Genomic DNA, 27187 nt, shown 5'->3' with positions numbered 1-27187 from the left:
GGTCCTTGACACACAGTTTAGGAGCATCTCCTGGCAGGAAAGGCAGAAGCAAGTTTATGGCAATGGATGGAACCTGAGACCTTCTGAATGTAAAGCAGATACTCTACCGCTTAGCCAAAGCTCTAGTTCCATTGTCATTCAATTTTCCCAAGCTAAAATGTGGAGTTATGGGTGCGGAGTTATGGGCTGGGTTGCCATCAGTATGCTGATGACACTCAGCTCTTTCTCCTCATGGATGGCCACCCAGACTCTCCCCCGGAACCATTCACCAGATGTTTGGAAGCAGTGACTGGATGGCTCGAGCAAAGTCGCCTGAAACTCAACCCCTCCAAGACGGAGGTCCTGTGGTTGGGCCATAGGGGAGCAGACCAGGAAGCGAGCTTGCCCTCTCTGGCCGGGACGCAACTTAAGATCACATCTCAGGCCAGAAACCTGGGGGTGACCATGGATGCCTCACTAACACTCGAGGCACAGGTCAAACAGGTAGCTGGCGAGGCATTTTTCCATCTCCGCCAGTCTCGGCTACTAGCGCCCTCTCTGTCCTCTGAACACTTGGCCACAGTGATCCATGCGACGGTCACCTCCAGATTAGATTTCTGTAACTCGCTCTACACTGGCCTGCCTTTGGGCTTGGTCCGGAAACTGCAACTGGTCCAAAATGTGGCTGCTAGGGTCCTCACAGCTACACCTTGGAGGGCACATATCCAGCCAGTGCTGAGGCAGCTGCATTGGCTACCGGTTATCTTCTGGATCAGGTTCAAGGTTTTGGTTTGGACCTGCAAGGCCATCCGTGGTCTGTGCCCAGTGTATATGAGGGACTGCCTATCGCCCTACGCCCCCCGCAGGGCCTTACGCTCTGTAGGGGCTAACCTATTGGTCATGCCCAGTCCCAAGGAAGCTCGCCTGGCCTCGACCAAGGCCAGGGCCTTTTCGGTCCTGGCCCCAACCTGGTGCAATGAGCTCCCGGAAGAGCTGCGGGCCCTGCAGGAATTGTCATCATTCCGCAGGGCCTGCAAGACGGAGCTCTTCCGCCAGGCTTTCAGTTGAGGCCAGGCAGCAAGAAGATCTAGCCCCCCTCACAAATGTGACGGTTGCGTCTGTCATCTGCCCCCTCCCTTTCCCTTCTTAGGGGGTGTGGAATTGGGTTAGCTATATTGAATTTTGCCACCGTTCTTGTCGTAACTTTTGTATTAATTGTATTATGTTTTATTGTGCTTTTATTGTTTTAGGGGATTGCTTTTTATGTGACCCGCCTTGCGCCTCTGGGGGGAGGCGGGATATAAATTTAATAATAATAATAATAATAATAATAATAAATTGGAAAAGGAAAAGTTGTTGTCACTTCAAAAAGTAAGTATATGGTTGGTTCAAATTCCTCCAAGAAGTAAGAGCCAGTGAAAACTCTTACCAACAGTTCCTATAATACAGACCTACAATGCAATCCTAAACAGACTTATAACCTTATAAATACACTGAAGCCAATGGGCTTAGAAAGGTATAATTCTGTTCAGGATTGCATCTACATTGACTGTTTTTGTGATTAAAGTGTATGGGTATCCGAAATGTCCAATAAAACTTTTCTATCACTGCCCAAGGATGAGACATCAATTTAAATGTGTGTGTTTTAAATGGAAAAGAAAATACACAATATAGCTAAATAGTAAATTAATCTTAAAAACGGAACTCTGAATGTGATGATGTTTTGCAGTGCTTACATTCGAAGATCCATAATTCTTACAGTGCTGTCTCTCGCATGGATCAATAAGCGCCTTCCATTTGGATGTACCTCTAAATGGTTGACTGGGGTCCCTTTAATATCATCTTCTTGTATTTCCTATAAAGACAAAAGAGCTAGTGAAAACATGAATGCCATACTGTACATTACGCTTGTTTTATTCATTTTACAGTTTTCTATTCAAAGTGTTGGTTTTAACCTTTAAACCCTTATTTGGTCTGGAACCTGCATAACTGATGGACTGCCTCTCAATATACACCCCCCAAAGAGCTCTCTGCTCAGCAAATTCCAACCTGCTGGTGATCCTTGACTCTAAAGTGGTGCACCTGGCCTCAACCAGAGCCAGGGCTTTTCTGGCCCAGGCTCCAGCCTGGTCGAATGAACTGCTGGCAGAGACCTGGGTTTCCAAAGTTCTGAAAAACAGTGCTCTTCCACCAGGCATTTGGTTGAAACCAAGAATAGTACCTCTAACGTCTGTATGGGCCACACCCAGTCCCATAGCCGGAGATGTCATCCAGATTGTGTGCCCCCAACTTGAGCCAAGCCAGACAGGAGAACACCACCAACAGTAGGCCTTGGCTCGTCAGAGTAATGATTCTTGGACTGATCAACTATGGATTAAACTGTAAACTGATTTTAGTAGGAATATTTTAGGTTTTAGATGTGTTTGTAACTGGACAGTTTTCATGCTTGTTGTAAGCTGCCCTGAGACCTTTCAGAGAGCAGCAGCCAAAAAGGCACAAAAATAAAATAAATATAGTTCAATTCAAAGCACATGAAAACAAAACTTAAAATTATAAATCACTTTTAAAAATCAGTATTTTAAAATGCATGTTTCATTTGCAATTTTAGATCTGACAACATAAAATAATCTTTTCTTGACTCCTAAAGATGGAATGGAATATAAACGGGTCTAGAGAAGAGAATTCTGTAGACAAAGCTCTCTTCTACAAATCTTTACCATAATTATATGTAATTGAAACTGCATCTCTGTACACTAACACCCCCTGGGCATCAAATATCCCCATACTCTTGATAAATCAAGGAAACAGCAATCCCTTCTGTATTACACAGATTTATTATTAAAAGCTGTTTGTAACTGGGCAAATCCCACAATTGTTTTCTGTATGCATAAAGGGCTCCAGCCCATACTATCCCTTTCCTACTACTACATAACAGTGAATTCAGAGAAATTTCTAGCAGTGGGACAGAAAATAATCATTCTGTTCTTGGTTGCACACAGTGCATCTGGTGTAAGATGAGATTGTAAAGTAGATTTTTTATACTTGAGACAGTCCAGAAACAGAGAGTCAAAGAAGACTGAATCAAATATAGAAAAATGAAGCAATTTTTAAAGCAATCATTTCATTCTTGGACAACAGACCTGAATCCCCGGTTACTAGAAATATGTGAATCTTGTATGTATGTATGTACGTATGTATATATTTATTTATATGCCGTCCTCCCTGAAGGCTCGGGGCGGTTCAGGAACAATACAGATAACTTAGATTAACAATAATGAAGTGAAACAATGTGCAACATGGAACAGTAGAAAAATGTGGGAAACATTAACTCATACTGATAGCCCAGTGAGTTGGGCGGAATTATGGTGGGTACCATAGGAGGGGGTTCAGGAGGAGGGCCCTTGGGAAGTTCAAGTTCCGTCAGGGCCCTGATCTCCTATGGGAGCTCGTTCTACCAAGTGGGGGCCAGGATGAAAACAGCTCTGGCCCTGGTTGAGGCCAAGTGAGCTTACCTGGGCCAGGGATCACCAGGAAGTTGGAAGTGCTAGAGCGTAAGGCTCTTTGGGGGGTGTAAGCAGAGAGGCAATCCCTCAGGTACACTGGGCCCAGACCATGTATGGCCTTAAAGGTGATAACCAGAACCTTAAGTCTGATCTGGAATTCAACCGGAAGCCAGCGCAGCTGCTGGAGGATTGGCTGAATGTGGGATCTCCGAGGTGTTGCTATGAGGACCCTGGCAGCTGCGTTCTGGACCAGTTGCAGTTTCCAGATCAAAGTCAAGGGTAGGCCTGCATAGAGCAAGTTGCAGAAGTCCAGCCTAGAGCTGATCATCATATAGATTAGTGATCCCCAACCTGTGGGCCGCAGACCACATGTGGTCCGTCGACTAATTGGAGGTGGGCCGCGAAGGACGCTTTCTCCCCCCCACCCGGCCCTTTACTTCATCCCCCCCGGCCCTTTACAACACATTTCAGGTGTCATTGTCTCCCATCACTCCCAGATGGGACTATCTCGTTGCAGAGAAACAAGCTCAGGGTTTCCATTGATTTGTCATTGTCATGAGTTAAAATTTCCATGAAAATAAAATGTTCCTTATGTTCATTGTTGTGGCGTGTCTGTATCTTATTTTGAAGGGATGTTTAAATATTACCATAGTGATCAGAGAGCGTTAGGGCAGTGGTTGAGAGTAGAGGAATAAACTACCCCACCCCCCCGCACCGGGCCTCAGTAAAATTGTCAAGCGTTGAGTGATCCCCAGTGATAAAAAGGTTGGGGACCACTGATATAGATCACTGTGGTTAGGTGTTCCGAAGCCAAGTAGTGTGCTAGTAGTTTGGCTTGGCGAAGGTGGTTAAATGCGAGCCGTGCTACCATCGCAATCTGAGCCTCCATTGAGAGGGAGGCATCAAGAATCGTGTCCAGGTTCCTGGCAGAGTGGGCCACTGATAGCTGCACTCCATCCAGGGTAGGTAAGCGCGCTTCGTCACTTGGGCCCTTCCTGCCCAGCCACAGGACCTCCGCCTTTGAAGGGTTGAGCTTCAGACGACTCTGCTTGAGTCACCTCATCACTGCTTCCAGGCAGCTGGTCAAGGTTTCTGGGGGAGAGTCAGGGCAGCCATCCATCAGGAGGAAGAGCTGGGTGTCATCCGGATACTCGTGGCATCCCAGCCCAAAACTCCACACCAGCTGGGCAAGTGGGTGCATAAAGATATTGAAAAGAATTGGAGAGAGAACTGCCCCTTGAGTTGACTCCACATGGCAGTTGGCGAAGATGGCTTGATGTGCTCTCTCCTAGTGCTACCCTCTGCCTGTGATCTCAGAGGAAAGAGATCAGTTACTGGAGGGCAGTTCCTCTGAATCTGGCATCGGCGAGGCAGTGAGCTAGAAGCTCACGATCGACTGTGTCGAATGCTGCTGAGAGGTCTAATACTACAAGCAGAGCCAACCTGCCCCGGTCCAACTGGTGATGGAGGTCATCCGTCAGGGCGACTAGCACTGTCTCTACGCCATGGCCAGGCCGGAAACTTGACTGAGATGGATCTAGGCTCAAAGCTTCTTCCAAGTATGCTGACAGTTGGTCCGCAACAGTATCTAGCTATATATCTTTATTCTTTCCTTCCTACTGGGAGCTCACAGGTTCTCCTTCCCTCATTGTACCCTCACAAGTGCATTAAACTAACAGACAGTGGTTAGCCCAGGTTCAACCAACATGTGTCATGGAAAGCTCCAATTCCCTGGATCCTAGCCCAACACTAACACACAATACCAGTCTGGCACCAGATGGTGTTTTGAAAAATTCCAAGACAAATACGTACACAGGATACAAATGTAGATAAAATGTACCAGTGCACAACTTCCCAGTGTTTGAAAACCATTGTGTTATTCGGCAACAAAGATCTTCTAATCCCCCAAAGTCATAAATATAAAATAAGCTCAAAGCATTCCACTGACATGCAACACCTTTTTTAAAAAATTGGATGTCTTAAATATCGATCTATGGCTTACATAAAAATTACTTTGCTAATTACATTTCAACACATACCTTATCAATCCCCCAGTGCTGGATTGATGATTGAGAACTTCCTTTAATAACAGTATTCCAGATGATTATCAGCCCTGTACTATCTCCAGAGAACATGTGTAGCCCTAGAAAATAATAATTTTGGTATTAGCTGCCTTCATACATCACGATAAACAGAAAGTTGTTTGCAATAGTAGGCAGAAATACAGAATATCTTCTGTGCTCACATGCCCCCCATACCTCCCCTCTTTTTCAGGGTGTGGAGCTTGACTGAAAACTTTCTGATCTGATCAAGATTCAAGTCCTTACAATGTCTGAAAGTAGGCACTCCAGCAACCTGGTATTTGTTACCCAGCCCTCCAACTCAGATTTTATACCTCAGCTTAATTCAGTTTAGAATCTTGGGGGAGGGGTGTATTTGTGTGAAAGCAAACCCTAATTTGCCCCAGGCACATGTATTTGGATGTTAAGGTGAACTAGGAAGTTTTCAATCAAGCTCTGCATGTAAGAGAAGAAAGATTAAGAGAAGCATACGGACACTAGGAAAAATACAAAGAAAGGGTTTAAGGGTATGACTAGGGTACGCTACTTCTGTATTTCTAGCAGCAAATTTGTAAATTGCCAATTCCCAAGTGTATACTACTTACTATTTACTGTGAGGAGGAACATAAATGTGACTGCTGAAAAATCTACATCTACAGTAAGTATAATCATTCTTGAATCTCACTGTTTTAGCTAGTAACTCTAATTCCCAAAAATGTTTTTGCACACCAATAGTGTGGTACTAGTACACAGAGTTACACTATTCTAATTTCCTTAAACAGCATTTAAATAATTCTGTTTAGGACTAAACTGCTAATGTCCTCTGTCCAGTTTGAGGTTTTGTTAGTGACTTTCAACACAATAATTTATTTTGAGCTATAAATCTGTAAGTAGTTTGGGGCCATTATACTTTGGACCACCTTCTCCTGTCCTATAAAGCAGGGGTAGTCAACCTGTGGTCCTCCAGATGTTCATGGACTACAATTCCCATGAGCCACTGCCAGTGTTTGCTGGCAGGGGCTCATGGGAATTGTAGTCCATGAACATCTGGAGGACCACAGTTGACTACCCCTGCTATAAAGCCCACCACAAGCCTCCACACAACCTCTGTCCCCCCATCTGCAGAAGTGAGGCAGGGACTGATCAGGGACAGCACTTCTTTCAGTAGTGGCACCTCCTTCCCCATGAGGCTCACCTGGCGCTTACCTTTATCTCTTTTAAGTGGCAGACAAACAAATTTTTAAACCATGCTTTTAATTTGGGATCTATTCTTTTGTATGTGATTTTATAATCTGCTTCTAGCATGAGGACAGTTATGAGAATCATTTAGGATGCCAAATGTTTTATGCTCTAGGCCAGGATTTCCCAACATGGCACCTGTAGGCACTATGGCATATACCAGTATTTCCCTTGGTGCCCAAAGATTTTCAGAAAGTGAGTGGGGCCACTTCAGCACCAGATTTGCTTTTGACTACCCTTTTTCAGAAGTGTTGTCTACTTTAGGATGTGGGCTTTCTTTAGTCAGTGTGTGGTTTCATTTCCCCTTCTTCCCAGAGGGTGCAAGGCATTCTATTGGGCTCCACCTCCTATGGCAGGCAGTCATTTGGGGCTGGCATGCTTCACTCTCTCACAAAATGCCAAAGGTAACCACAGACTAAAAAGGTTGGGAGCCCCTGCTCTAGGATACTATATTATTTAATTGCTCCAACACTTTTTTTTGTCTAGTTTTTGATAGTGCTGTAACGTTAATGAGCTATGTTTTATGATTTTATCTTTTCTGTTGTGAGCCACAGGCAGATTTCTGAAGAAGTGGCATATATACTTTTTAAACAAACAACCAGATAAATAATTCTGTACCCCCAAAATATACTTTTATTTGGCCCTTGCCAAGGTACTGTGGATTGATGTTCTGCAAGCAGCACAAACGTTTAGTGACGTTTGTGAGGTTAGTCCTACTGAGCCATATAACTTTTCCTCCGGGCTTAATTACAGCTACTGAAACCCAAAGACTACTTATAATTGCTTTAAATCATAATATATTTCTCAATAAAAAGGACTGTGAACTATCAGGACTCTCATCTTCAGTTCTGTATCTGACACACAGCAACATAAACAACTTCCAATTTTACTGCAAGTATACATAAGAAAATGCAATGATACCTACCTTCCTTATCAAAACATAATGTATTGATAAAACTTCTGTGTCCATCAAATTCTTGCAAAAGCTGACCATGAATTTCATTCACTTTTGCATTCCAAACCCTAATCATAGAGTCATAACATCCTGTCACAATAATATGGTCAGCTACTGGGTGGAACTTAGCTGTGTAGACAAATGAAGGGTGAGGGAAAACCTTCAAAGCAGATGTAGCCTGGGCTTCAATTTTCCACATTCTAGAATGACACAATAGTTAGGTAATAAATACTTGCAAAAGGTACATTGTGCTATACTAATATTTTAAACTATGCATATACACTGTTTTAAAATATAGGTGCAAAGCTTCCATATACCTATATGCACTTAGGGTGTGTTTGTACCTTTCACAACAGAAGGGACACATTATCTCTTCCTTATTCCTCCTCCTCCTCCGGGAGTATGCAAGAATGAAGTGTAAATGTTCAAAGAGCAGCAGCATCACTGCTAAACACCCCACTCTACGATGATAAGTAGGACACTGAAAATCAGATGCCTTGGCAGGAAGGAATCCAGACCACAATCCGAAATAAAGCACTTTCAAGCAAACAGATTCACTTCCAATACAGGACTGCAAAAAAACTATTGGCTGGAGTGATGGGGAGAGCGGGATCCTTTCTGAGTGATAGGCTAGAGCCATTCTTTACCAGTAGTTGCATTCAGAAGTAAACACCTCAGCCAGTCACTTCATGGCAACTTCGTAGGTGAAATTATGTCCTTATAGCCAGTTCTTACAGCTGATTGACTATCTGTTTCAAACTGTATTATGGTGTTCTGCTCAAATAATATGATTTAATAGTGCATGTTATTTAAAATGTCCTTTGCTGGACAATATATAAAATGGTATAATTTGCTCCTAACAGCTTCCCCAGTTAGTCACAAGAGCACTAGGGCCTGGCCATATATCATCGGATTTACTTTCATTATTTTTATGAACAACTCCTTCTTTTTAATACAGCATTTTCAGGTAGCTAATGAACCTTTCTTATTCAGTTTTTCTAAGGTTAAAGCACTACTTTAATCTTCAAGGGAGAGCAAACCAATGAAGCAAGTATTACTAAACCACATGGCCAAATTATGCAACACAAGACCAAAAAGATGCAATTACACAAAAAGGTATGTTATATGTAAAAAATTTAAATGTCAAAATCAATTTATACTGACCTTGCAGTGCCATCTGAGGATGCAGTAAGGAGATGCTGACTATCTTTTGACCAGCAAAGATCATATATAATGTTCAAATGCCCATAAAATTCCCTCAAGTATTGTCCGGAAGGAATTTCATACACTAATCAAAATACAAAATGGAAAAAAATGCTTAGGTATACATACAACTGTGCAGTATTTAATACTAAAGGAAATGATGGAAATTATTTTCTTGCATTAAAAAACTGGACTACATTTCTACCAAAATTACACTCTTCATGGTGTATTATTTTCATTAATTTCAGTGATAAGGTTAGATATTGTTCCAAAGTCAAATTGCTGCCTATGTAACAGTTGAGGTAATCATTTAAGATACGTATGCAAGTGTCTGTTTACATCCACTGGCTGGTAAGTATGATATATTTGCATTAATCCTGTAAATTAGGGATTCTTAAACAAGGCAACATTAAGAAACCCATCTGACGACCTTTCTTCGTTGCCCTACAGGAGTTTACTAATAAGGAAGGGCTAAGGTCCATCAGATGCTGAAATGGTCACAATTAGATGCACCTCAAGGCAGAGGAAGCTCTTTTGTATGGGTCAAGGGCACATCGTAAGAAGAACTCTGGAAAACCCCAGGGACATGCACTGTTATATGCACAGCTGTCTGGATCCTGGCCATCATCACAGCATAGCATAAGGCATGGTCTTAATAGAAGTATTTGTAAGCAAAAAAACTGGAGGACCAAATGCTTCCTTTGTGGCTCCACCTCAATTGTACCAACTTACAGATAACTGGATACCCATCTTTTCCTGCACAAGCTGCTGCTAATGTTCGGCCATCCTCAGAGAAGCGAATACAGAAACATCCTGTATCTCCTGCTCGCAGAGAAAACAGATGCTTGTTTGGTATTCGACAAACCTGCATTATCAAACAAAACCATTATCTGCACAAGATACATGATATACCCCCCCCCCCAAAAAAAAGTAAAAACTAGTATACATGAACCCATGCTTCTTTATCTTTGGGATTCAACTTGGAATGAAATCAGGAGTACGACTCAGGCTTGTGTGTTTCCATGCCTGCCCTCACTCCTCTACCAATGTTAAGAGATAATAAGGACCGACATTTTATTTAAGGGCAGGATCCCACAATGCAGGATAATCTGAACCACTCATCACTTTCTCCATATACAAAAGTCTGTAGTGGAGGGGGTAAATTCAAGGCCAGTTTCTAATCCTACAAGTAAAACACTGAAGGGACAGCAAAACAAGCAGGGCCCCAAGGGACTAGGGAGCATTTTGGATATTCTGTTGTATGAGCTGCTTTTTAAATTAATATTATTTTGGCTGTTGTTAAACAATTTTCTTTATATGATACATGCTGAAATCATGTTTATTCTAATACATCTTTCTCACAGACATCCAAGGTAGAGTTTGCCACTGAAACATCTAACAAACAAAGTACTAGGACTAGAATTATAGAAAACTGAAACAAGCATAGAATATTCAATGTGACTCATTCAGACACAGTGCAGAAATGCAATTACTTCATTAGACACAATATGGAAAAACTGTAATATATCAACAGAAAATAATGGTGTGACAATAAGATAATACAAGCAGCAAACAGATATTCAGATATAGTCCACATTCCATTATTCATAAGCACCTTTCAAAACCATTCTATTATATTATAGTCCAATAACTTTATAGAAATGCCCTCCTGAACAAGTCTGTTTTACACAGTTTGCAGAATGACAAGACACATGGGAGCCTTCCTGATTTCCTCAGACTGACCATTCCACAAGTTGAGTGCAACAAAATTAAATGTATGAATGCATGGTGAACTTGAGTACAACCTTCAGTGGATTCTGAACAGATAAGATAAGCTGTCACTGTGAAGCACACATAAGAGGGTCCAAGGCCATGTAGGGCTTTGTATATTGTAGCTAGTATCTTGAACTGACGGGCAGCCAACAGGGCCTGTAAAATTGGAATATGCATGTTCCACCTAGCTCCTGATAACAGCTGATCTACAGCATTTTGTACCAAGAGTCTACAAGGTGACTTCAAGGGCAGACCCATGTAAAATGCATTACAATATACTAAATGTTATCATTGCATGGGTCCAGGTTACCAGATCAGATAAGTGCTAAATTTATTTATTTTATTTATTTATATTTCAATTTTTATACCGCCAGTCCCCAAAAGGTTCATGGTGGTTCACAACTCACAACAATAAAAGCCCATAAAACAAGCATAAGAATCCCAATTACAACTCCCCTTCACGGCAAAAACTCCACCATCCCAGGCTCTACAGACCATCTAAAAAATAAACCTCAGGGAAGATCTTCCTAGGAGGAAGATCTTAGGATCTTAATTTCCCTTATTAATGTGGAAATCAAAAGAAGTAGCCATTTTTCATGAATGCTGGGTGAGGATGTGAACAAAACCATCATATGGTCCTACATCTGAACTTAAATCGCACACAGCAGTTAACGAGAATTAGATTACATCCCAGAAACATTTCCAGTTCTTACAAAAGGTTTGTACGGTATTTACAGGTAAAATGTTTATATTTATACATATTGTTCTGAATGACTCTGGTCAAGCCAAATTTAGATCTAGTTCACTTAAGAAATTCTAGGCATCTAGTTAGCTTTCCTATACTGGATCATTAACTTCTAGCCAGAGGTACTCCTCAGTAATGCTATAGGTTCATTAGGATATTGTATAGAAATCAATACTCTTAGAGAATATCTGCTTCCAGACTACTTTAAAAAAATTCATGCATAATAATTATATTCTTAACATAGACTAAATCCACAAAGCAATATACAATCTGTCCATCATTGTTCATCATTTTTATACATATGCATAAATATCTGTAAACTCTCACCTGTCCTGGAAGTTTTGACCACTTAAATGGTTCTTCCCTTTTCACCTGTTGTACAGAATCATCAGCATTTTTAGATACATCACTCTGCATGTTTAAGAATGATGGAGAATGATATTCCTGTTGAATAGCCATCATGGAACGGAAAGAAGGATCTACCTACAAATGGATTACATATTAACATTAACTTAATTTTAGAAGGAGCAATGTTCCAGGCCACTCCATACCATGCGAAGAACTGATTTACGCATGCATTCACAATAATTTCATTTCTACCTCATCATTTGATGGATCACGGCTGAAATGTCCAAACAGATTCTATTGTAAAAACTCTGGGATGACTCACTGAAAGAGTGTTTTCCTGTCAGAGAAAGCTTATTCCATTGGAGGAAGACTCACATTAGAGGAAGACTCACAGAAGGAAGAGAATTTTTGGATCCCACCGTGATTCTAGCTATGTTCAGTCACATAAAAGTTTTGTGTAGCAAGGAAGAAATTATCTTGGGAATATCTCTATTCATGCATAATGGCTAGCCTGAGTTTCTATTTTTTTAATGTATAGGCATTTAAACATGGGCATGACCAGAGGCTCTTCTAGCTTGTGAAGACAAAAATTATTTAAAATATTTCTGTCCCATCATACTTTTTTCATAGTCAACATGGCGAACCAAATTGATATACTCCAAAATAACAAAATTGAAAAACTTGGGTTTTTCCATGGGGGAGGGGGAGACAGAAAAATTAGGGCACCCCAAAAGTTTTCCCTTTGGTTTTGCTCAGAAGAGCAGTCCAAAGATCAGGACCAGATTCAGTTGCTAAATCTGTTTTTATGATCATTCACAAAATAGATAAAATTTGAAAATAATGTGTCAGATTTCTATTGCAAACCAGTTCAAGTAGTATACCTCCTAAGTTTCAAAAGGGAAAAGGAAGAACCTGTAAATCCATTTCTATGGCCTTAACCTTTTATAAAATTATAAAAATAGAGAAGTATTTAAAATACCAAAAGATTTGAAGTCTATAATGAAGCCATCTGCTTTCTGTCTCTTTACTTCAGGTAATTTGATGGCAAACAATTTTACTCAATTTTATATACACAGAAAAGTTTTTAATGATTTCTTTTTTAGTGCCCAGGCACCTTGACTTACATGATCTGGAAGTTTAATGCCCTTTATAGTCACATACAATGTGGAAGGATAATGGCTTCTGGGACACTTTGCCCACCAGTCATAAACTTCTACAACATTCAGTTGTGTCCTGGATCTTGGAGGAGGACAATATAGCTGAAGGCGTAGTTTTCCACCAACATTCAGAACTCCATTTGCACCTACAAGCTGAAAAGGTGAAGTCTTTGAAGTAAACAATTCCTACTTAGTTACTGACCAGATTTGCACACTTAATAAGTAAAGGCAAAAGAGCATGATTCTGTAATAATCTAGAGCCATCATCATCATCCCACAGAAAATCATGACCGTAATTCTCCTCACTCTTCTCTTGTAAGGGAAATAGTGCTCAATGTGGAAAAAACATAACACAACAAGGGAGACGGGAATGGTGCCCTAGGATCACTGTTGGGGCAGTCCACAAACACCTAGTTTCTTTAAATGTAACAAAGTCTTCTGGGCCAGATTAACTGCATCCAAGAGTACTAAAAGAACCTGCAGATGTAATCTCTGAACCTCTGTCCAGTATTGTTGACACTTCTTGGACAACAGGTAAAGTGCCAGATGATTGGAGGCAGGCAAATGTTGTCCCCATCTTCAAGAAAGTGAAAAAAGAAGATCCGGGTAACTATCGACCTGTCAGCTTGACATCTGTAGCTGGCAAAAGTTTGGAAAAAATCATCAAACAGTCAGTCCTTGAGCAGCTGGAACAGAAAGCTGTGATTTTTAAGACTCAGCACAGCTTTCACAAGAACAAATCATGTCAGATCAACCTTCTGTTTTTTTTCGAGAAAGTGACTATTTTGCTGGATCAGAGGAATGCTGTGGACATAGTTTATCTGGATTTCAGTAAAGCGTTTGATAAGGTTCCACATTATATTCTTGTTGACAAGTTGGTAAAATGGGGTATGAATCCTTATTCTGTCAAGTGGATTGATAACCGGTTGACGGATCATAACCAAAGGGTACTTGTTAATGGTTGAGCATTCTCTTGGAGAAGAGTGACATAGTGTGTATATGTGCATGCATACATGCATGCAAGATATCCACATGCACTCAAAGTGCCAGTTGTTTTCACTATTTCTTATCCTGGACTTCTACATACCTCTATCATACCATCTCACCTGTTTTTCCTCTTGTGTGCATAGTTTAAACTGTGTGAAATGTGTTGGTTTCATTTTAATTTATTTTTCAATTAAAAACAAACATTTTATATTCCATTTTCTCTGCACAAGTTTTCTGATCATCAGATCAAGTTTTCAATCATCAGAAAGGCCAAAGCTGAGAGTGAGATGCAGTGTGATGCAGTGGTAAAAAAGGCGAATACCATTTTGGGCTGTATCAACAGGGGCATCACATCAAAATCACAAGATGTCATAGTCCCACTGTATACGGCACTGGTCAGACCACACCTGGAGTACTGTGTGCAGTTCTGGAAGCCTCACTTCAAGAAGGACATGGATAAAATTGAAAGGGTACAGGGGAGAGCGACGAGGATGATCTGGGGCCAAGGGACCAAGCCCTATGAAGATAGGTTGAAGGACTTGGGAATGTTCAGCCTGGAGAAAAGGAGGTTGAGAGGGGACATGATAGCCCTCTTTAAGTATTTGAAAGGTTGTCATTTGGAGGAGGGCAGGATGCTGTTCCCATTGGCTGCAGAGGAAAGGACATGCAGTAATGGGTTTAAACTACAAGTACAACGATATAGGCTAGATATCAGGAAAAAAAATGTCACAGTCAGAGTAGTTCAGCAGTGGAATAGGCTGCCTAAGGAGGTGGTGAGCTCCCCCTCACTGGCAGTCTTTAAACAAAGGTTGCATACACACTTTTCTTGGATGCTTTAGGATGCTTTGGGCTGATCCTGGGTTGAGCATGGGGTTGGACTAGATGGCCTGTATGGCCCCTTCCAACTCTATGATTCTATGAAAAGAAGGACTATGATATACACAAATGAAGTTTTCCATTGTTATCCCTCTCAGCCAGCATGGTATAGCGGTTAAGAGCAATAGCCTCTAATATGGAGAGGTGGGATTGATTCTCCACTCCTCCACTGTGTGACTTTGGGCTAATCACAGTCCTGTTAGAACTCTTCTCACAGAGGAGTTCTGCTAAAGCTAAAGCCCCACCTACCTCACAGGGTGTCTGTTGTTGGGAAAAGAAGGGAAAATTATTGTAAGCTTCTTTAAGACTCCATCGGATACTGAAAAATGGGGTATAAAAACAACACTATTTCTCTGCATCCCCTAGAATTCACTAATTCCTTCAACTAGTTCAGTAAACAGTCTATTTCAGGTAGCATTAGTAAGGGAGAGCATGAAACAGGGCAGATGTAATTGCTTACTCAAAGTGAGGGCAGGAAGCAGGGTTCTCACTTTGGTTTGGTTTTATGACATTATGTAAAGGTAAAGGTATCCCCTGTGCAAGCACCAAGTCATGTCTAACCCTTGGGGTGACGCCCTCTAGCGTTTTCTTGGCAGACTCAATACGGGGTGGTTTGCCAGTGCCTTCCCCAGTCATTACCGTTTACCCCCCAGCAAGCTGGGTACTCATTTCACCGACCTCGGAAGGATGGAAGGCTGAGTCAACCTTGAGCCGGCTGCTGGGATCAAACTCCCAGCCTCATGGGCAAAGCTTTCAGACGGCTGCCTTACCACTCTGCGCCACAAGAGGCTCTTCCATCATTATGTAGCCAACTACATAACTGACTATATAAGAAGACAATCATCAAGTTGCCTATTTGATCTCTGAATGGCTGTAAATTGTTTTAGGAAAAATCACGTTTTTGCAATTTAAATGTTGCAGAGTTGAAAACATACAAAATGTATTTATGCAATGTTGTGTGGAATTTTTCTCCTCCTATCCCACTTCCTTCTCACCCCAGATCTCTTGATAGAAATGTTTCAGGCAGTAGATATTCCATTCATATAAATTTTATATACAATGCATGTACTACTGCTAAATTGTCAAAGGTCAACCATTCTGTCAAGAGATTCCTCAGATCTACCTCAGGGTATAAATGGAATTTTTAAAAATCTAAAATGTAGAAAGAAAAGGAAATGTGTCATGGTTCATATATTGGGAGGGCAGTATAAAATTTAATAAATAATAATAATACACTTGAGGGAACTGTTTATAGATATTTACATTCATCCCTAGGACAGGTTAAATGTTTCTGGTGAAAATAAAAAATCTTAATACCTTTAGAAATGCCCAACAGATTTTCCGAAAACCACTTTCCTGAATTTGAACATCAGAGTTAGCCTTGGCATGGCCCATGCTTAAAAAATCAATGATCTAGAATTAGAAAACACGTTACATATTATTTATATACATATAAATACTATATCAACTGTTTTGCAGGCAAGAAAATTATTTTTTAAGAACTATTTAATGTGGTAAAGTGATCCTCTGCAACTTGTCCATCATGGTGAATTCTGAGATGTTGCATGTTCATATGAGTTTTTGAAGAAAGGGCATAATATTTTATTTATTTAACTTATTATTAGATTAGATTTATAGACTGCCACTCTCGGCCAGGCCAACTTGTGGCAGTTTACAGTAAAATATATAAAGATATAAAACCCCATTAAAACCCGATACAATTTACTCAATTGATGGCGGCAGCAAACAATATCCTGCTCTCCACCACAGACCCTCGACTCTTCTGCTCGCAGTAGTTGTGTCCCAATAGATTACCCTAGGCCATGTTAGACTGGCTGAATACAAATTGTAAAAAAGGAAAGGAGGGACCCCATCTTACTATCCTGTTCTCCACCCCAGGCTCAACCGAATATCTGGTAGAAGAGCTCCATCTTACAGGCCAACATGCAGCTACCCCTTTAAATTTCAGATTTCCAGGTCTCATCAAAGCAATTCTGCTAGATAATGCAGGAAAACTGAAGAGAGTGAGAAGTCAGGTTGGCTGCAGGTTAGACAATATATTAATATCATCAACATTACAAATGTTTGCAAATATCCTATTTAGCATGCTTTTCAAGTACTTCATGACATGACTATAATTAAAAATTCAAGTTCTTTTCTAAGATTAAGGGCAGCGTAATAAAGTCCAAACTTTATTACCCGATGGATTAATTCTGTACCTCAAAGAACAGGATGGTGCTTGGACTTTCTTCAGAATCTTGGAGAAAATAGTTGAAACGCTCATTGAATACGATCTGCTCCTCCCATTGTGGAAGTGTTGATTTAAACCCTCTGAAATCATAAGGCTGGGTCATAATAGGGAGAATATGTCCTACTTGCTCTTGTTCGTAAAAAGATGAAACTGCTCGATTGCTGTATAAAATAAAAAAATACTTTTCAATTTTACTTATTTTACTTTTGTCAAGAGGGAAAAATATTTACAACTTATGTAGATAATCTTGCTATTGGGGGGGAAATAATTTTCTGTTTCATTGCCAACAGGCCATAATAGTTTTCAATCCCTTCTTTCAACTATTTGAGACACAAACTAGGACTCAACAAAGTGCAAGAGAAAGCATGATTTATTTTGACTCATACACAATATGATGTTTTTGTGCAGAATATATAATAGGAAGAATCTAGAACTTAATTGCTGTTGTATCTTTGTCCTTACAAACATATGCATTTTTCAGTGCTTTGCTTTGTTCAATTATTCTAACCTTTTCTTTATTTTTGTGGGTTAAAACATAACCCTTAGCTGATATAACACAATGAAGGGAGGTTGCCTATCATTCTGACTGAGTTTTACATGTAGGCTGGATAAAATACAACCCAGCTCCTTTTATGTTTTCTTAATGGAATCCTGCCTTACTTCCATAAAGCTTACCCAGGACTGCAGTCTTGAATGTTATTAAAGTATGGAACTGAATTACTTCTCTTTTACTTTCCTCTTGGCATTGTGTACATATGACAAGGCCCTTCAGAAATTGGTACTGTCACAAACCCTCCTTGGTTCTCAGCTGCCTCAACTTTTGGGTTTCCAACCCTATGCTGAGAAGTGAGAACCTTTCACTGAGAACCAAGGGGAGAATGGCTGAATGGAGAACCGTTGAAAAACAGGTAGAATTGGTAGAAATGTCCAAATGTCCTACTTTTACTAAGAAATACAGTATTTGCAAAAGCTGGCTTGAAAACATCAAGAAAACTAAGATCATGACATCCGGCCCTCTCAATTCCTGGCAAATAGATGGGGAAGAAATGGAGGTAGTGACAGATTTTATTTTCCTGGGCTCCAAGATCACTGCAGATGGGGACTGCAGCAAAGAAATTAAAAGACGCTTGCTCCTGGGGAGGAAAGCTATGGCAAATCTAGACAGCATCCTAAAAAGCAGAGACATCACCCTGCCAACAAAAGTGCATCTAGTCAGGGCTATGGTCTTCCCAGTTGCAATGTATGGCTGAGAAAGTTGGACCATAAGGAAGGCTGAGCGTCAAAGAATTGAGGCTTTTGAACTCCGGTGCTAGAGAAGACTCTTGCAAGTCCCTTGGACTGCAAGGTGAACAAACTGGTCAGTCCTAGAGGAGTTCAGCCCTGCCTGCTCCTTAGAAGGCCAGATCCTGAAGATGAAACTCAAATACTTTGGCCACCTCATGAGAAGGAAGGATTCCCTGGAGAAGAGCCTAATGCTGGGAGCGATTGGGGGCAAAAGAAGAAGGGGACGACAGAGAATGAGGTGGCTGGATGGAGCCACTGAAGCAGTAGGTGCAAACTTAAATGGACTCTGGGGAATGGTAGAGGACAGGAAGGCCTGGGGTTGCAATGAGTCGGATATGACTTTAAAAATATATTATTGCAGATGTATAATATAGACAGAGAATACCGGTGATGGGTTTCAGCTTTCCTTTTAAAAATTCTATACTAAAACACTATATAAAGTCCAGTCTTATCTAGTTTTATATCTGGTCAGCAAGAAATTTGCATCTCCAATGTTGCATTTTTTGAGAAAAAAGTGTATAAGTATCTAATGATTAATTATCTAATAATAACTTTTAATGTAACATATAATAGAGTAAATGAAAATTTAACGATTTTTATACATACACACAGTTAGACTGGCTTCCCCCATCTATTGTTTTATTAAACAGGTTTCTAAGTTTTGATAAGATGCAATTTTTGTAATATGTAACATGTATCTAATAAATAATAACTATAATAAAGCAAAAGGAGGTTTTGTTTTAGTTAGAAACTTTTAAATCTATTTTATTAATATTTTATGTAGCAACTTGGATGTAAAATTGGTACTTGTACGTTTTATGAGATAAGACAGAATGTATTTTAGGTCAAGTTTACATTAGAATTTAAAGAATTGTTTATAAGTGATAAGTAGATGTGATACAGGAGACTGTAACAATCAATATATTGCGATGCAAGTTCTATCTATAATTTTTATTTTATTTCTTTTAAAAGTAAAAATTAGTTTCCTTCCCCCAGTGATGTTTTACACAGAATCAAAAGTTGCTGGTGGGGAGCAGGAAAACTGGAAGGGAGACAATCATTCTCCATTAGCAGACCACTGATAGATAACAAGGCACTATCACGTGCAATTTTTAAAAAAGAGTTCTATGTTGTTTGTTGTTATCACTTTATTATTGTAAAAATAAGGTACCTGAGCCTTCAGGGAGGGCGGTATATAACAACAACAACAATTTTTTATCGTAAATTCAAAAGATAAAAGTATGAAATTTGAAATTCATGTTTTGGCATGAAACCTTACTCTATATGAAAGTTTAAGCAAAGACAAACAAGCTCTAAGATAAAATGGATAGGAACAATATTGTAAGCCATGCTAGGTCCTCACTGGGGAGAAAAGTGTGGTACAAATATCCAAAGAAATAAGAAAAACACCAGAATTATTGTGATATAGAACTAACCAAAAGGAAACAGGGACAAAATTAAGCTATGACAAGGAAAGTAAATAAAATCACCTATGTTCTTTCTTGACATACAGACCAGTTTTCTGATCAATCACATGAATTTTAACCATGGGATGGGATACCATGAGATCAGTTTTAAGTCGATCACTTCGATGGATGTAAACACCTAAAACAAGGCTATCATCAAAAGCAGGTTTTGATTCTGGTGAAACACTTCCGGAAGCTACATATGGTGCATTTTCTTCAGTATTGTCTAGGTTTTCTTCTAGTGCTGGGAATAGGAAAAAACGTGCTCTACATCAGTTAATTATCATTAAAAGTAATTTGTTAAAACATCAATGTTAAGAACATTTTATATGTAATGGGTTATGAAAATAAGTTCAATATATGTTATTGATTTGTTTACATGTACGTCAAAAACAAGTTACTGAATAGTGAACACTTTCTGAAGTGAATACTTTTCAATATGAAACCTGAAGGTTTTATTATTAAAAAGACAGCCAGCTCACATACTATGAAACAGCCTTTGCATGAGTGATTTTTTTACATTACCACAATTCTCAGAAGATGCTGAAACTTCCTTGAGCAGTTATTTTAGACATTTCCAGTCTCCTCATTACGAGATACCTTCCAGCCAAACTTCCACTTTACAACAGGTCATATGATGATGCAACCACTATATATTTTTATTCATAATATGCAAATCAGCACATATTCAGAAACTTCCTTAAAACAGAGTTGACATCAAATTGCTCATTCATTAAGCTAACAACACACAATTGGTTTTCTGCCTAGATTGCACAATGCCCATGGCCAACAGATCATCAGATACAACATAATCTCATATTCTAGCTTTCCATACCACCTGGCTTTTTAAGGCATGCTGGTGTGTACAAAACCATACTTCTTGCCTACTGACAGCCTGTTTCCATAAGCACAGTGTGATCTGAAATACAAGACACCTGTTATTGTTCAGATTAGAGCTTGCAAAACCTCTAGCATGGTCATGTAAACTGTTCCTTACTGTCATCTATGCTTGCTTAAAGTATAGAAAATCTTGTCATGCAAACCTTTTTTGGATTTTCTTTTTGTTTTTCTCCCTTTGGATTTCTGTTTATCGATGTGCCCTTCTAGGAGTTCTTTCTCCCTTAACACATCATTCTCTTCAAACACTGATTTCAGCTGTCTTTCTGATGATTTCCTTTTGACCATATCGTCTTCTTCGAGGTCATTCTGTAGTTCAGAAAGGGACATTGCACTGCAATGAAGCAAGTTCCATCATTAGCAAATGTATATATGGAAACATACACACATCCTAGTCCTATCCTAGTCCTAGATGTTCATAAAGCAGCGACTAAAGCCTGTTGAAGAGACAAGTAAGGAATACGTTACTACCCCCTTCTCCTCCCCTAACATGTAGTTGAGTTTTAATATAGGAAACAAGAAATATTGTATATTTGAAGAAGAGTTGATTTTTATACCCTGCTTTTCACTGCCCGAAGGAGTCTTAGTGGCTTACAATGGCCTTCCTTTCCTCTCTCCACAACAGACACTCTGTGAGGTAGGTGAGGCCGAGAACTTCTGACAGGACTACTCGGTCAGAACAGGCTGTGATGAGCCCATGTTCACCCAGCTGGCTGCATGTGGAGGAGTGGGGAATCAAACCTGGCTTGCCAGATTAAAAGCCACTGCTCTTAACTACTACACCAGGTGTCAAAACTATTCCCTGTCTCCTCTGTGATGGTTTTCAGACATGCATCATCCCTTATTCCCAAGATAAGGTAAGCAATATATGGACAGGACTGCTTTGGCAACGAGGCTGGAAGAGACCAACAAGCCGAGAAGTAGTAATGCGGTAGAAGCCAGCAGCCCTAGTATTGTGACAATGAAGTCACAGCCCAATCCACTGCTGGAGATGGTATCAGAGGAATGCCACTACTGTTATTAGGCAATAGCCATTTTCTCTAGTTTCATGAGCTATGGCTGGAAGTATTTTAAGGACTAGTGGCACCTTTAAGTACAAATGGCAGCTTCGTTTATTAGTTTTATAAACCAAGTCTGCTCTGACACATGGAAGCAGAGCTGTGGAGGAAAAGACAGAAATAGATGCAGCACTTAAATATCCTTCCCTCTCTCTGAGGTCTGGACAGAAGTACAGACCCTTGGACTACCTACTGAATCATGCCAAGGCTCCTATAACAGACAGTTTCAAGTTCTGCCCCTCAGAAGCCTCAGTCAGTTGTTTTTAAACAGTGGATTGGAATGTTGAAAAGAAAAAAAAATAGGAGGGGAGTCTGGCAGCTTAACTGCTGGCCAAACCACAAAACTCAGGGTTGCTGCATTTTGGTGGGAGAAGGCTTAGAAGCCCTTTTAGTTAAGCAAGGTATTTTGAAGATAGGTAGCCTAATGAAGAAACGGCACACCAAGTATTGGTTCAACTAGTTTATTTAATGGTATTCAGCTTAACATAAATGGACAATCTACTTCTGTGTTTATTTCAATAAACAGCTGATTTTGAGAGCAAGCTGTGCTAGGCATCCCCACAGTCTGCCTTCTGGACAGATTCACTCCAGCTCCAAGTGTTTCCATCAGCCATAAACCTACACATCTGTATGTACAGAAAGGCGCCCTTCATCACATAAATGTCTCAGAGTGCTTACCTACTAGCCCTTCCTAATAATAGCAACCAGCTTTATTCCTGTCACACAAGAGGTCTGTCCTAGCTTAGCACCCCTTGCCCCACCTACCAACTATTACCAGGCCTTGACAAAGACCAGCCAGGTAAATGTCACAGCCATCCTCAGATAGATGGAATCCTTCATTCTGTCCAGAGGCAGCATATCATGGCAGACAGAAGGTAGGGTATAAAAGCCCCTCCATCCCCAACATGGCCATTTTCATGGCTGTATTGGTATTATGCTGAGCCTTTTCAATGGCCAGCGATTTAACTGACTGCTCTGCCACCCTCTGCAGCCAATGAAGACTCATGATTCATTTGTCTTAACTTAGGGATCAAGGCAAATCAGCCAACAGTCTAATTTGTTGTGAATCTTGCTTTTGTCAAAAACAGTCAAAGAGGGAGAAGTCTACCTGCTCTATGTTTAAAAGGTTTGTATTCCTGTCAAAAACAGTTCAACACATTTCTGTTCCATTTTATAAGTCTAAATCAATGAACCAAGAAACATGCTTGTAACTGATATGCTTTCTCATTCCCCAGCTCTCCAGTAACTTAGATACTTTAAAAACAACCAAGCTGTGCATACCACTTAAATAAACTTGTTCCATAGTTATTTTTTCTCAAGTCTGCTATGTGGTTCCTTCAAGCCTATAATCTTAACACCGCCCGTGGCGCCACGGGCGCCACGGACTAAATAAAATGGTAAGGCGTTCTGAGGCGGGATGTGTCCGGGATGAGGAAGGGTCCGGATTGGACCCTTCCTCCGGACAGACAATCGGAGGGACCAATCGGCAGGCGCGAAGCGCCTGCCGATTGGTCCCTCCGATTCCCAGCCCCGAGCAACTGCGAGCCGCGCACAGCGCGGCTCGCAGTTGCTTCTTTGCCGCCGGCCTGACGCGTCGGAGGCGCTTAGCGCCTCCGACGCGTCAGGCCGGCCGCAAGGGAGCCTCCGGCAGCCGTGCGCAGCACGGCTGCCGGGGGCTCCCTGGCCGCCGGCCTGACGCGCCGAGAGGCAACAGCAAACTCCGAGGAGCCATCAACATTAAAAACAAAAAAAACAGCCGAAAAGCGCCAGAACCTGGCTTGCCGGGCGTCAAGCCGCCGGCCTGGGGGCTCCCAGCCCTCATGGCCGCAACAGAAAACTCCGAGGAGCCGCCGACATTAAAAAAAAAAAAAAAACGGCCGAAAAGCCCCAGTACTTGGCTCGCCGGGCGTCAAGCCGCCGGCCTGGGGGCTCCCAGCCCTCATTGCCGCAACAGAAAACTCTGAGGAGCCATCGACATTAAAAACAAAAACAAAAACAGCCGAAAAGCGCAAGTACCTGGCTTGCCGGGCGTCAAGCCGCCGACCTGGGGGCTCCCAGCCCTCATGGCCGCAACAGAAAACTCCGAGGAGCCGCAGACATTAAAAAACACAGCCAAAACGCGCCATTACCCGGCCTGGGGGCTCCCAGCCCTCATGGCCGCAACAGAAAACTCCGAGGAGCCGCCGACATTAAAAAAAAAACACAGCCGAAAAGCGCCATTACCCGGCCTGGGGGCTCCCAGCCCTCATGGCCGCAACAGAAAACTCCGAGGAGCCGCCGAAATTAAAACAAAAACACAGCCGAAAAGCGCCATTACCCGGCCTGGGGGCTCCCAGCCCTCATGGCCGCAACAGAAAACTCCGAGGAGCCGCCGAAATTAAAAAAAAAACACAGCCGAAAAGCGCCATTACCCGGCCTGGGGGCTCCCAGCCCTCATGGCCGCAACAGAAAACTCCGAGGAGCCGCCGACATTAAAACAAAAAAAACAGCCGAAAAGCGCCATTACCCGGCCTGGGGGCTCCCAGCCCTCATGGCCGCAACAGAAAACTCCGATGAGCCGCCGACATTAAAAAAAAAAAAAAAAAACGGCCGAAAAGCGCCAGTACCTGGCTTGCCGGGCGTCAAGCCGCCGGCCTGGGGGCTCCCAGCCCTCATGGCCGCAACAGAAAACTCCGATGAGCCGCCGACATTAAAAAAAAAAAAAAACCCCGGCCGAAAAGCGCCATTACCTGGCTCACAGTCCATAGGGCAGGTTGCCGCCTGCCCGCGAGACCAGGAGGGCCCAGATGCCGCCACCAACAACGGGCCCACGCAGCCGGGAGCAGCCTGCGCCGCCACAAGATGTCCCCGCCTCGCTGCAGCCGCCGCCCGCCCCGCCTGCACAGAGCCGGGACCTCCAGCCTGAGCACAGTGGGGGAGCAGCGCCGCTGGCCACCCCGCCCACCTGACGCCCAAGCCTCCGGAAACAGCGCACGAGGCGCTGCGCCGCGCTGCCCGCACAGTGCTCAGCTTCCCCGCTGTCCCACGGAGCCGGCCTCGCCGTCGGAGCAGCGCTGCCGGCCACCCCGCCCACCTGACACTGAAACCGTGCCGCTCGCACAACGCTCCGCTCGCCCGCTGTCCCACGGAGCCGCAAGCAGAAGCCTCAACATTGCGCTGGAGCGCCGCCTCCGCCCACCCTGCCCACCAGACGGCCAAAGCTGCCCCAGCCGCGCCCAGTGAGCCACGCTGAGCGGCTCCAGACTCCAGCAGCCAGCTCTCTCCTGCCCTCCAGCCCGGCTGCCTCCGTTTCCTGCCTTGCACAGGCACTCCGGTAAGCCACGGGCTGGGGGGTGGGCCAGGATTAGTTGCTGCCGCCTCCCCAGATGGCCAACACCCGGCCTCTGGTATGTGCTCTGGCCCTGCTGCCATCACAGCCTCCCTAGAGCCCGCTGTATTTGGATTACAGCGGGCTTATTTTCTAGTCCCCTCATAATAGGCCAAGTGAATGCCAGGTGGCAACCTGAGTACAGGCATTGCCCTCATTCTGGATCAGAAGACAAAGCATTCCCAAAAGCCTCAATTATAAAAAAAAAATCAACAAATTAAGTTTTTAGGGTTGAACTTAGTCTCTAGTTTCGAGAGATGAGATGTTATCACAGTTGACAACTTTTAAAAATATTACTGCCCTCATCCAATCCTTGCCCTACATGTTTTCAGAAATGGCAGTACCATTAGGACTTTTCTAGAGTGGCATTTAGAGGATTCTTCCCCCATTCCTCCACAAGCAGGCAGCTGGGTGACCTTGAGCTCATCACAGCCCTGATAGTACTGTTCTGACCAAGCTCTCAGCCTCACCTACCTCACAGGGTGTCTGTTGTAAGCCACTTTGAGACTCCTTCAGGCAGTGAAAAGTGAGCTATAAAAACCAACTTTTCTTCTTTCCCACTTAAAAAAAAATCAAACTATACCTTGTTTCAGGCTCAGATATAAGTGGTACTTCTTTCTTCTTTTTCATCTTTTTGCCCACTTCATTGTTCAATACTACTTCATGGTTCTGAACATGAGAGGTGAAGTTTGACATCTGTTCTTTAAGTTTCTTTTTAATTTTCTTCTTAATTGCATTTGCCTCCTCCTTAGCCATTTGCTGCTGATAGGCTTGAATTAGCTGTTCTTCCTCATCTACTTCCAATCTTTCTCTCACTTCATTCAAACCACTTCTTATGCTGCTGTCCCCCTTTTGATGAGGTACATCTGCCTGGAATACACTTCTGGGGGTTTTCTTTGAAAAAACATGAATCTGTTTTTCAAAACTGTCCAGTATAGCTTCATATCCATTTTCTTCCTCATTAAGTTGTTCTTTTTTCTTCTTGCTAGACCTTGCTCGATTGCTTTCCTCTCCACTGACAACATTATTATTTATTTTTTCTGCCACCAAGGTTTTGTCTCTGAGCTTGTTTTTTGTAAACCGTGGACTCTTTTCCTCTGGGATGTAAGTGTTGTTTATAATTACCTCGTCATTTCTACTTTCCTTATCTAGATCAAGGTGATTTTTGAATGTCTCAAGCTAAAATCAAAACAAGACAATGAAAAGCTATTTACCTGTTATAAACATCTACATTACATTAATAATTTTGTACATGACTAGTTTTATGCAGTTATAATATGAAATGGAAGTCTAAGTGAATCTTAATGACTTTAAGAAGAATTAACAGATGGAATTCATTTAACACAAAAAGCTTTCAGATTTGAGCAGCCTATTTACTGTAGCCCTCCACGAAGACAGTTAGAAGAATCCCCTGCATGTATTCTAGAATCTTTGTTAAATTGTTCTGAGCCCATGTCAACTAACCATATATTTAAAACAAGAGAAACCTAAGAATCATGCCCTGTTTGTGTCTGATCACTGACCACATGGATTACCTCACTGAAATAACATTTAATAACATGAATTCACAATTTAAAAGTTGGCAATAACTAACGTATTTTAAAAGTTCTTCTTTTAAACACAACTAATGTATAATTGGATCACAATTTTTCTATGTTTGGCTAGCACAATTGAATAACGACCCAGGTAGAATTGACAACAGATTAAAGACTTTAAAAACTAGGGTCCATAAAATAATCTCCCCACAAAGACATTCAGTCCTTGGGTACCCCATTTTGTTATGGCTTTTTTCCTCTTTTGTACATACATACACCTGAGTGTCATCTAGAACTGATATGAAGAGACTGAATTTAATATATAACAAAGGGCACTGAGTCATGCCAAAAAGGAATGGAAATGTGGGGTACCTCTATCAATCACACAAACACACAAACACCTCAACAGGGATAAAATCAAAGGCCATTTGCCCCAGGAATCTCAGTCTCCTCTCAGATAACTTGATCTCGACTAATGACCCAGATTTCCAAAACAGTATGCAA

The 27187-nt window shown here is 41.8% G+C and overlaps 1 protein-coding gene across 10 annotated transcripts in view; it reads right to left on the bottom strand.

The window, feature by feature from the left end:
- AHI1 (Abelson helper integration site 1) overlaps positions 1-27187 on the bottom strand; it is a 131970-nt gene that overhangs the window by 81786 nt on the left and 22997 nt on the right. For all 10 annotated transcript variants that reach the window (XM_077352040.1, XM_077351984.1, XM_077352033.1 and 7 more), the window contains 12 exons: positions 25732-26327; positions 20870-21057; positions 19851-20070; positions 17045-17237; positions 16143-16238; positions 12930-13115; positions 11785-11940; positions 9672-9804; positions 8901-9024; positions 7707-7936; positions 5522-5625; positions 1716-1834 (listed from right to left, as the gene is read on the bottom strand). In XM_077352040.1, coding sequence (XP_077208155.1) covers positions 1716-1834; positions 5522-5625; positions 7707-7936; positions 8901-9024; positions 9672-9804; positions 11785-11940; positions 12930-13115; positions 16143-16238; positions 17045-17237; positions 19851-20070; positions 20870-21057; positions 25732-26327 — 2345 coding nt within the window. The remainder of the gene's footprint in view (positions 1-1715; positions 1835-5521; positions 5626-7706; positions 7937-8900; positions 9025-9671; positions 9805-11784; positions 11941-12929; positions 13116-16142; positions 16239-17044; positions 17238-19850; positions 20071-20869; positions 21058-25731; positions 26328-27187) is intronic.

This window comes from Paroedura picta, chromosome 1, assembly GCF_049243985.1.
Source record: "Paroedura picta isolate Pp20150507F chromosome 1, Ppicta_v3.0, whole genome shotgun sequence".
Lineage (NCBI taxonomy): Eukaryota > Metazoa > Chordata > Lepidosauria > Squamata > Gekkonidae > Paroedura > Paroedura picta.
Note: the sequence above shows the minus strand (reverse complement) of the source record. Positions and strands in the feature narration are given on the sequence as shown.